This window comes from the organism of the source record quoted next, unplaced genomic scaffold (assembly GCF_019419815.1).
Source record: "Pyrus x bretschneideri cultivar Hongxiangsu unplaced genomic scaffold, Pyrus_bretschneideri_v1 Contig57, whole genome shotgun sequence".
Taxonomy (NCBI): Eukaryota; Viridiplantae; Streptophyta; class Magnoliopsida; order Rosales; family Rosaceae; genus Pyrus; species Pyrus x bretschneideri.
In genome coordinates, this window is record NW_025999795.1 from 1317446 (window position 1) to 1329583 (window position 12138).

The 12138-nt window shown below is 37.7% G+C and overlaps 1 protein-coding gene across 1 annotated transcript; it reads left to right on the forward strand.

Annotated features, from left to right (window-relative positions):
* Positions 1-10926: 10926 nt before the first annotated feature.
* On the forward strand, positions 10927-12132 carry LOC103964972. The gene is made up of 2 exons (XM_018651835.2): positions 10927-11232; positions 11333-12132. The coding sequence occupies exons 1-2, from the start codon at positions 11029-11031 to the stop codon at positions 11660-11662; spliced, it is 534 nt and encodes a 177-aa protein (XP_018507351.1). The 5' UTR covers positions 10927-11028; the 3' UTR covers positions 11663-12132.
* Positions 12133-12138: the final 6 nt, after the last annotated feature.

Below are 12138 nucleotides of genomic sequence, written 5' to 3' on the forward strand. Positions count from 1 at the left end.
GAGTACTTCAAAGTAAATAAGAGCTTATGCTCTTTTACAACAATTGATCAAATCAAATTACTTTTAAAGTAAAGAAGAGCTTATGCTCTTTTACAACAATTGATCATATCAAATTACAACCAAAATTTAATCTACACATTCCCATGGTTCAAACAAATTTGAAACGGCCTTTCACATAGCTCAATTATCGTAGGCTAAGGTTCATAATCACCCTTTCTTTAATTAATTAACGCTTTAACTAATTAAACTTGAATGCAACATTTTCATTTGGTTTTTGTATCCATAGAATTGATTTAAATGGAGCTAAATGAAATGAAAATCCAATTCTCATTTAAAGAAACAAAACAATTTTGTTCTCTACCTAATTTGGGCCAAAATGCTATGACCTCAACTTGTTTGGGCCATAGTGCAATTAACCTCAACGTTTGGGCTATTTTGCAAAAACTTAAACTTTTGGGGTCACTTTGTAAAAACACAAAAGTCCACTACTTCATGTAATTACAACTAGAACCCAAAAATTTCCACAAAAAATAAAACTTCATTAAAGGAGCAAAACAATTTGTCCTTTTAGTGATTTTGGACCTTTACGTAAAAACGTAAACTTTTGGGTCAAAATGCAAATACACAAAAGTATCAAAACTTTATATAATTGCATGAAAGCCCCACAAGGACCCTAATTGATTAGGGTGGCTGATTTTGAAGCAAAGTAATAAAAAAAATTTATAAGTTTTTGTAAGTGGGGTGTGTGTAATGGAATAAATCATTACACACCAAACCCACTATAATTTCTTTAATTTTTCAAAATAAATATCTAATATATTTAAACATAAGAAATATTTCAAAACAAAAACTTTATGAAATAAATCAAAACTTTGAATCAAAACACCAAACCTTTTGTTCTTGGCAAGAACATATCAAGAACAATGAAGAACATTCATGAAAACCCATAAGAGCTCCATGAACATTCTTCACCCAAAAACATACCAAAAACACTCAAACTTAAGGGAAATAACATACAACCATACTAGGGTACATAGGGGTTCCAAAAGTCACTTTAAAACAATTTTAACAAGTCAAACAAGAACCCAAAATTCCACCCTTTGGATTTGGCCGAATTTCCCAAAAAACATGGCACCAAATTTTAGCTCCAAAATTCATGCTCATATGAACTACATCTACAACATTTGAGATGGCAAACTTTCTAACAAAATTTACATTCAAAGAAGCAAGAATAAAGCTTGTAACAATTACAACATTCAAATCATAAACTATGAACTACAAAACCCAAAAGGATTCACCAACTACTAGACTTAGGCTCTGATACCACTTGAAGGAAAATTTGTGAAAAACATGTTCATTTAAGCAACATCAATAGCATGCAATTAACAATTAAAGGCGGAATCATGCTTGTATGCACTTAAAAACAAAACATTTACCCATGAAATTCAAAGCCTAGTAGATAGGTGAACCAAGACTCAACTCAAAATAAAGTGAGTTGAGAAATCAATACCTTTGTAGATTCCTCTTTGCATAAGCAAAGGCTAATCACCCAAAGAGAGGGCCTTCATTCCTTGCATCTTAGATCCATGGATTTGGATGGATGAAAAGGTTTCTCCAAGTTCCCAAAATTGAGAACCTCTAAGTCTCCACACCAAGGTATATTGAAGAAGAAATGAGTGACCTAGAGGAAGTAAGATTGCTAGATTTTCCCCTCTAGATTGGCCAAAATTTTAGAGAGAAAGGAGAGCTTGTGTTCTCATCCTTTCCCCCAAAATAACCCTTAGTAAATTTTAGGCTATAAAGTCCTTTATATAGTCCCTTCAAATAAGTGACCTAATGGACCAAAAGCCCTATTCTTTTACACATGGCTAGCCTATAGGTTTATTGGGCTTTCAAGCCCTTTGTTTTATTCAAGTTGTCATACAACTTGAGTTAATGGGCTTGACATTCAAATCCCATTGGGCCTTGCGGCCCAAAACTAACCCGAGGTTTTTAACGAACTTATTCGTTTGATTAATTAACATATTAATTAATCCTTGCCATAAATAATTAAACCATTTAATTATTCTTACTCATCTCCGTTGAATCTTCAAACTCTACCTTACACGGTGTACGATCCATTAGGTTCCTTTTAGCGAGGCAGTGGGCGATTCAAACTCTTTCAAATCGATTGTGAATTGAAACTTACTTTCAATTCTCCCGTTAGTGATAATACACTTTTAGGGCTTCCACAAACCATGAGTGACACCTAGCAGCATATCATGGTTACCCAAGCTAATCAGAAGAGGTGGAGAACCTATTCAGTTTAGGATTACAAATGCAATACGGTATTTCTCTAATACAATACTCTTGACCACATTGTTTGGTTTGATAGTTTATTCATGTCTACTATCCAATGTGAATCTTGTACTTATATGATTACCTTGAATGTGATCTGGAACGCATTCCAACATCTCATTCATACTCTGGCCAGAGATTCTAAATCATATCATAGAGTATTCTCCCTCAAACAGTTTGAAGGTTAGAGATCCCTTGTTGCGCATTCACTTGCCTCCATGGCTAAGTGGCTTAACCCCAACGATGCCGTGGACACCCTGATAGAGTGACGTTGACATAATCAAAGATTAAGGACCTAACCACAAGACAACTGTGATGCCTCAGGTCAAAAGACTAATTTGCATTATCCCAACCATGAGTTCTCATGTGACATGAATATGAGAACTCTTCGTTGATCGTGTTCAGTGAACTCATTCTCTATTGAGCACCTACGTACTTGTCTTGATGTCACACACACCAATGACTCGAGACTAGTCACTCTCCCTGAGAGAAGACATAGCACGTACTGATCTTAACGGACTGTCAATGCCCAATTGACAATCCTATGATCAGGAACGTTTAGGATGTGTCAACGAAAGAATGGTCTCATGAATCTAACTTCTTTAGATCGCATTCTTCCAATCACATATTCCTTGGACTTATCGTTTAAGCATATAACATTTATATTAGACGGCTCAAACAATAATCTTTGCCCTTTAAACTACATTAGTTTGAAATGTCCGTAAAGTATCATCATATGATTGGTTTTAGGGCACATTTCCAACATCACATTCATACTTACAATCTGTTTGAATTAGAATCTGTGCAATTAGTTTAATTTCGTCCAAAACTCAATCCCCCATTGCTTTAGTGTCCGACTTAGTTAGAAAGTGTCTTAGTTTGTGTTTCTAAGTGTTTTGATTCATATTATTACCCAATTTCGTCCAAAGTAGTCAAAGTGCTCAAAACTGCCCAGAAAGTGTTTTTAAGGCAGTTTTGAGTGTTTTGGGTGCTGTTTGAGTCTTTTGGTTTGTTTTAGTGTTTGAAGTGTTTAGTTTTGCATTCTTTGAGTCTAGTTTAGTGTTAAAGTGTCTTAGTTTGTGTTTATAAGTGTTTTGATTCAATTTATTACACACATTCGTCCAAATTCACCAAAGTGCTCAAAACTGCCCAGATTGTGTTTTTAAGGCAGTTTTGAGTGTTTTGGGGCTGTTTTGAGTCCTTTGGTTTGTTTTAGTGTTTTAAATGTTTAGTTTTGCATTCTTTGAGTCTAGTTTAGTGTTTTAAACTTTATTTTACGTTTTTGAGTCAGTTTCCAAGTGATTTTGCAATCCCTCCTAATCCCCGGTTAAGAACGATCCCTACTTATACTTATACTACAATTGATAAAAAGAGGGTTTAATTTGTGTGCGTATAATTCTCGCATCAAATTTTGGCGCCGTTGCCGGGGATTAGCAAATTTGCTAATCCCTTGGATTGTTCGTTTCTGTTATGTATTTTAGTTTTAGTTTTTTTTATTTGTGTTTTGTTTGTTGAATTCAAGTACTAGAGAAGCACAACATGGCACTTGATAATGCTTCTCTTTTGTCACAGCTGATGGAAGAGTACCAAACGCAAAGAGTTGGTACATTTGATCATAATCAATCAAGGAACGACATGTTTTCCAATACTTACAATTCGGATTGGAGTGATCATTCAAACTCTATGTGGTGGGAACCTCAACATATTCAACAAGAAGGATATTGGCAGCCTTATGAGGAGTTCTATTCAACGTCTATGCATCCACCACAACCTGCCCAAACAAATTCAAGTTCGTCAATATGTTATAATCAAAAGCTTAATGAATTACTTTGTTTGGTGCAGGGCTCACAAAATCAAGACAATGAGGCTCAACAAGAAGGTTATTGGCAGCCATATGAGGAGTTCTATACAACACTTATGCAGCCACCACAACCTGCCCAAACAAATTCAAGTGAGTCTTTGTATAATGATACGGTTAGTACGTTACTCACCAATTTGTCTCAGGGGCAAGAAGATCAAAACAAAGCAAGGCAAAATCAAGACAAAAGGTTGGACAACTTGGAGGAGCAAATTGGGCAGATTATGAAGTTCATGAAACAAATTCAAGAGCAAAGTGAACTCTCCAACTCAACTATTGAAAACTCGAAGGAAGATTTTGAAATCCATAATGCTATCACTTTGGGAAGTGCTATGGAGGTTGGAAATGACGTAAAAATGTCCAAACATAGCCTAGAAGTCGATGAGGTGCTGCTAATTGAGGAAGAGGAAACACCTTTGCCGCAGGCACCTATTGCTCATACGCCATCCAATTCAGGTAAGGTTGTTCCAAAGTTAATTATTTCTAACCCCGTTCCACTGAATGTCCCTATTCCTTGCAGGAGCATGCAATCCAAGGAAGAAGAGGGTGAGAAAGGCATCTTCGAATCCTTTCCAAAGAATCAAGAGCAAGATGTGACGGGGGAATATCAAGAATTCGTCAAAGAGGACATATTTGAAACCACAAAACCCAAAGAAGTTGAATTTGACGACATTGGACAAGTCATAACCATCACATGCAATCTGGCCAAGTCCAATATCCCTGAAACTTTCAAGGGAGTGGTGTTTGTCATTGAGTTCTTGTCGGAACACACAGGTAAGCCACCTCCCCGAATTTCAATTTTGATTTATACTAATATGTTGTTAATGATTCAGGCACCCACTTTAGAATTTAAACCATTACCGGATCATTTCAAGTATCACCTTCCATTCAAAGATCAAGTCCATGCCGTTTGATTTAAACAAAAATAAATAAATAAATAAAAGAAAAAAAAATAAATAAATAAAAAATAAAAGAATGTAGCCTTCACAAAGGTTGTGTACGTGAAGACCCACTACGTAGCGAAACTCTCGGAGCGGAAGGCATCGGAGCGGAAGGCATCAGAGCAGGAGGCATCGGAACGGGAGGCATCGGAGCTAGAGCATTCCAGGCCTCAATACTGGGTGGAACGCTGGATGACCCAGGAAAAAGGTTCCTCTGGAAGAAAGACGCAAGCCTTTGACGGTCACTTTGCATTCGACCTTGAGATTCTTGCAGCTCATCAAGCTTCCTCTTCATGCCCGACGAATAGTTATTTGCAAGCACGTGCAAACTTCTATTCTCGTACTTAAGCTGGTTGATCTCCTGCTTAAGATTTTCTACCTCTGCCATCAACGATTCCACTTGGCGGGACCGAGCAAGCAGGCGTTGGCCCATGTTGGACACAGAGCCCGCACACTGAACACTGAGAGCGAGGGATTCTTGAACGGCCAACTCATCGGACCGTCCTGAAAGCAGCTGACTATCTTTGGGAGTGAGGAGGTTCCTAGCTACTATTGTAGCTGTTGTTGCATCCTGCATCACTGAGTCTTCACCTGTAAGAGGACCGTTAGAAGATAAGAAAGAAGGGCACCATACGTTACCTTGACGCGGCGCGCCCGTATCACTGCTGAGACTCAATTCTAAGCTAAGGTTCGATGGGTTTGCCATTTTTCAAAAGTGTTCAAAGAGAAGGGCTGGATGGACTTAAATTTCAAAGGGCCGAAGACGATTTTCACAGATGGGCAGTCTTCAGAATGTGTATGTGCGTTCAACTTTGTCAAAAGATCTCTGACAAAGTTGAAGACACGTGGAGGCCATCATCGCAACTACACATCTTTAGCCGACAAGCGCAAAGTTCGGCGACGCTTTCTCTGCTTTTCAGAAAACACGTGCAGCTTTGTCAAAAGAGTCGCATCCGCACTACTACGTGTCGTTCAGAAATCGAAGGGGCGCCTGCTCAGAAATCGAAGAGGCGTCGTTCAGAAAGCAAATAGGCGTATTCAAAGATTTAAGAGTCGACATTATTTCAAAAAGCCGGATTTGCGAGATCAAAACATTTGTCGACAAGGGTAAAAGAACAACACTTACTATTGGGAAATCCCTATATATGTCGACCTTTATCTTTTATGGCAAGGCAGACCTGAAGAAAATACCTAACTTTTCCTCACCTCTGAGGGCACACTCCCAGCAAAGCCTTTCGAAATACTCAATTTTTTCTTCTTCCCCAAAGATGATACCAGATGCCTGGAGTACAGATGACCCAGGAGGAAACGGTAGATGGAAGCATGTGCTGATTCATTCACCGCTTCTTCAAAAGCAAAGGTATCTCATATCATCAAGGTCAAAAGCAAAAGTATCTCATATCATGCTCTTTCCCTGTCCTTTTCTTTGTCCTTGTTCTTACTCGCATGGCAAAGTGAAAGAAGCAATCAGCCGGCACTTGGAGTCAATCTTCCGATCTGGAACCAACTGCCTGGAATCCCTTCCCTGATTGCTTACCTAGCGTTGCTCTCGAGTAGTCATCTTCAACGGTTGATACACTTCCAGAGAAGGGACCACTTCTGCAAATGGGAGCAAGTAAGGCAAGTGAAAATGATACATTGAAGCATGTGGAGACAAACTACAACTGCATATGCTGAGCTATCCTCTAACCCTCTTCAATACGAATTGGAGAGATTGAACAAAGAAACAGATAAAAGGAGGAAGCTCAGACCTTCGGGGGAGACCAAAAGAATCCTGCTGCTCAGTTCAAGAGTAGCACAAAGGAAAATCAACGAGTGGAGGAGACCAAAAAGAATCCTCCAGCCCAGTTCAGGAGTAAGCCTGTGGAATCACCAAGATCAACCCATGCATTCAACAAAGGAAGACCGAGAAAGCACTCCAATTCCAGATTTGCGTCCCTAAACTCTTCTCTTTGTTAGTTACATTCTGCCATGTTTAGTATGTATAAATGCTGTTTGTGTTTTTACTTATGTGTTATGTAAATCTATGCTTAAAACATTGAGGACAATGTGTGATTTAAGTGTGGGGGGGGGGGGGGTAACTAAGTATATTTGATGCAAATTCGTGGGATTTTATCACCCATAACTTCAAATGTTGTTCCTTGCTGTTTTAAGGTATTTTTAAGTTGTTTTAGAGTGTTTTAGTATGTTTTGTTTTGATAACTCTGAAGATCACATAAAAATTTGAAAAACATATTTTGAAAAGCCTAAAAAGAGTGTTTTGAGTCATTTTTGTGTGTTTGTGTCGTAGGTCACCTTCCAACACAATGATAAGGATTTGGTTTTTAATTGCATGACTGTTAAAAAGAGTTATAAACATGGAGAAAAGTTTACTCTTGGTATATGCTTGGTTATGGTTATAATGTATGACTTCACATGCAATCATAAAAGAAAAAATTAGTTATGTAACATGCTTGAAGGAAGGAACTCAAACAAACGCTACAACCCTGAGAGACTTGAGCCTATAACGTTCTTGGAGAGTATAATCTGTGATTTCTTGTTTTCTAAAGTCGTTGCATGATCTCATTATTCTTTGCTTGGTTACTACTTAGAAGGCGTTTCATCATATAGTTCCAAATGCTAGAACTCATGCCCATTTCATTCAAAGCATGTTATTGATTTGCATAACACATATTCAAGAAGAAGTTGTGTAGTGACCACCACCATAGCCAAATAGCCTTACTTCCCATATTTCGTATATGTTGTAAGTTTTAACCCCGTTGAGCCTTGTTTAGCGTTTATTCTTTGTTTACCCACATTTTCCTCACCTAGCCTAGTTTAGGACAAGCCCCACCCTTGTTCTTAAAAGATAGTGAGCATGACTTAATTGAATTCCTTTTGAGTTACATTATGAAAGAAAATAAGTGTGGGGGAGAGAATGTTTAAGTGTTTATGTATGTTTTGAGATTCAAAAGAAAAGAAAAAAAAAAGAAAGAAAGAAAAAAAAAAAGAGTTTGAAAAAAATGAAAGAATGAGTGATTGAAGAAAGGGTCCAAAACACCAATTTTGACCGTAAATTGTCAAAATTCTCCCTTTCTGTTCAAAAGTTGAGTTTACATTCAAAAGTGAATTCTTAGTTGATTGAAGTGCTTTGCTCACTATTTCTTTAAGAACCTTTGTTTTCCATATCCCTTCTTTGTTATCCATACGCCCCGAACCCCATTACAACCCGTGACTTCAATCTTGAGTGTTATGTGTTTCAATTTGTGGAGTTTGAACTTGGTATGAGCATATAGTGTCACTGGTTCTCGCGTCTAAGTAGTAGCATTCCATTCATGAGATCATATCTAAACATGCTTATTAACTCCAGAAATTGCTCTCTTTGTGATATATATATATATATATATATGTGAGTGTTCGTTTTCATTAATCTTCTCACAAATGACTAGATTAGGGTGTGTAGTTAGAAAATCTGAGTGAAAATCGAGTGCATATCTTGTAAGGAATTGAGCAAATTCTCTAAGGCATGTTACTACATTCAAAACATGGTTTTAAATGCTTAATTGTGAAATAGTATGTGGTGACTATGATTAAGAATGTACTTAAGTGTGAAGATGACTAAAATCTGTGAGAATGATGATTTTTAACATGTCATGTGCATTGGAAATCCCTAAGACGATTGTTGGAAGGTTTAGGTTGTGTTTTACTTGTTTTGTTTCGTTTCGTTTTGTTTTGTTTTTCTTTCTGTTTTGCTCGAGGACTAGCAAAAGATAAGTGTGGGGGTATTTGATAGGAGCATATTCATGCGACTTAAATGGCTTGTTCTCGTGCATTTACGTTATGTTTCTTTAGTTATTTTAGTCTTTTATGCTTCTTTTGTGTGTTTTCAGGTTCTAAGGGCAAAGTATGCAAAATGGTGCATTTTGGTGCATTTTGGAGTAGTTTGGGGCGTTAAATGGATTGCATATACTTGAAGCCAAGTAGATGGACGAAATTGAAGACCAAAGGAGGCCCTTTGTACCAGAAATTCACACCAACACATCCCATTTCAGATTGCATTCCAATCATTCCAACCAAGCCACATGCACTCCCTTTAATTTATTCAACCTAGCTGTCAAAGCACATGCACATTCACCCTAATCATTCACATACACAATCTGCCATCATTCACACATTCATTCCACATGCATTCCCTTCACAAATCAGCCACATGCACCTTGCCTTTCATCATTGCACCATAAATCAGCCACATGCACCCATAATCATTCAACCAACTTTGCACATGCATTCATCATCATAACCTAGCTGTCATTACCCTTTAATCACATGCATAAATCAGCCACATGCATCTCCCATCACCATTCCAGATTTCCACCAAGTTCCTAGCTGTCATATTCCCTCCTTTTCACCTATAAATAAGCATCCATTGCAGCCACAATTCATTCATTCCCATTCATTCTCATACATTCTTCCATTTCAGAAATTCATTCATTCAAACACACATCCACACCATAAAACTATCATTAGACCTTGTGCTACAACGAAGAGGAGGAGAAGAGTGCCTAAACGTTCATACAATTCAAGTGTGAGTTGTTGGAATGTTTAGGTGTTTCTTTTCCTCGATTACAATGTTTAATTTCAATTCTCTTTGTTTTGTACGTATGAGGAACTAAACCCCCCTTTGGCTAGGGGGGATTCGAAATATATGTTTATGCTTGCATTTTGATTTGATTACTTCTAATTGCGTTTCATAAGTTGTGGATTCAATTTGTTTAACTGTTTGATTGATAACTTATTTATGTATGTTTATTGAGAGTACACGCTTAATTTTCATGCATGAATATGACGCTAGAATATAAGTGAGTTTCACCTAATAGTTACGAACTTATATTCACAAGTAGTGGAGGTTGCTTATAAACAATCGCATTAAACGAATTATTGGCATAAGTTTCATGCAATCATAGTAACGAATGCCTCGTCAACACTTATAATCTTCATAGAGCGTAATGATTCTTGCTTGTATCTCTATTATGCAATCATGTAGGGGACTTGTGGGGAATGTTTTGGGTTGTCGTATGCAATCATCCAATTCAATAACGTTAGGAAGATTTGAAGGTTAATTAGTGCATCACGGTTAACTTGGGGTGTTGAGAATTCATGGTTTATTGAAATGCAATTGGAAATCTTTTTATTATGCAAGTGTAACATGTGTGGAGATGAACCCCTTAGCTAGCAATCCATCACATTCATACTTACAATCTGTTTGAATTAGAATCTGTGCAATTAGTTTAATTTCGTCCAAAACTCAATCCCCCCTTGCTTTAGTGTCCAACTTAGTTAGAAAGTGTCTTAGTTTGTGTTTCTAAGTGTTTTGATTCATTTTATTACCCAATTTCGTCCAAAGTAGTCAAAGTGCTCAAAACTGCCCAGAAAGTGTTTTTAAGGCAGTTTTGAGTGTTTTGGGTGCTGTTTGAGTCTTTTGGTTTGTTTTAGTGTTTGAAGTGTTTAGTTTTGCATTCTTTGAGTCTAGTTTAGTGTTAAAGTGTCTTAGTTTGTGTTTATAAGTGTTTTGATTCAATTTATTACACACATTCGTCCAAATTCACCAAAGTGCTCAAAACTGCCCAGATTGTGTTTTTAAGGCAGTTTTGAGTGTTTTGGGGCTGTTTTGAGTCCTTTGGTTTGTTTTAGTGTTTTAAATGTTTAGTTTTGCATTCTTTGAGTCTAGTTTAGTGTTTTAAACTTTATTTTACGTTTTTGAGTCAGTTTCCAAGTGATTTTGCAATCCCTCCTAATCCCCGGTTAAGAACGATCCCTACTTATACTTATACTACAATTGATAAAAAGAGGGTTTAATTTGTGTGCGTATAATTCTCGCATCAGTACTCTAAGCTTGAGAGGCATGCGAAGAACATGCTAATTGCTGGTCCTGTTCTGTGGCTGCTTGGATCGATCCACAACTCGTGCCAAATCTACGAGAGGGCAGACGGGCATGTCCAAATACTTCAACAATGTGTGTATATCCCATTTCTGATTGGGAGTGTGTTGTTCACAGTAGCTGCAATTCTCAACAGCCGGGAGCAACATAGACTGTCCCTTCATGGCCTACAGATACTGGTAATTAGTCCTTAGTCCTTCCTCCTTAATTTAATTGAGTTCCTTTAATTTTGATTATTATAATCTTTTACACAATTAATTTATTGGTAAATGCGTGCAGGGTAGAACTTGGGTGTGGCTGGGGACGGGAGGAAGCCTGTTGTTGCTGATAGGAGGACTAGCAAATGTGGTGAAGGTGTTCAAGATGCAACAAATGGGTGATGGACTGAGGCTTGAGAAACTGCGGGGAGGGGCGCAGGAGAGGCTCGTTCGCGGAAGGGAAGGCCAGGTTCCGCTTATAGTCGAAGATCATCGGAGGAGATCGTCACAAAGACCATCAGCTCGTTACGATAACAATCATCATGCACATCATGTGGAACCAAATCCAAATGTAGCTGCAGAACCAGCTCCTACTCCTTACAAAGATGTTCTTGTTGGTCAGACAAGTTGAATGGTATATAACTTAAGGGCCATACTTTGTGGTTTGTAAGCACCCAGTGTCAGTGAGTGATATTTTATTATTTTTCGCGTTAAGGAAGAACAGAAAGGATTTGAAAAGCTTGAGTTGCATACAAACAAACAGCTTCCGGAAGCCACGGCTGCGAGTAAAACGTTCAACGGTCACAACAATTGGAGAAAGGAATACGACCGACTTTTGCACGATAAAGTATTACGCCAAATAACATCACAGTTCGAAATGGTTCGGTTTAGGTCTTAAACTAGTAGTACGATTGAGGATTTTCTTTTTTTTCTTTTGTGATATTTAATCGTTAGATTCTTTGGTTAAATATGCAATGATCAAGATCCAACAGTTAAAGTTCTCGATGTACTAATATTTCAAAGCATCATAACATTTTCAGTACTTGTTTAGGGCATGCTTACTTACCATGAGAATAAATCGGGATATGAAGGATTAGGCTATGAACA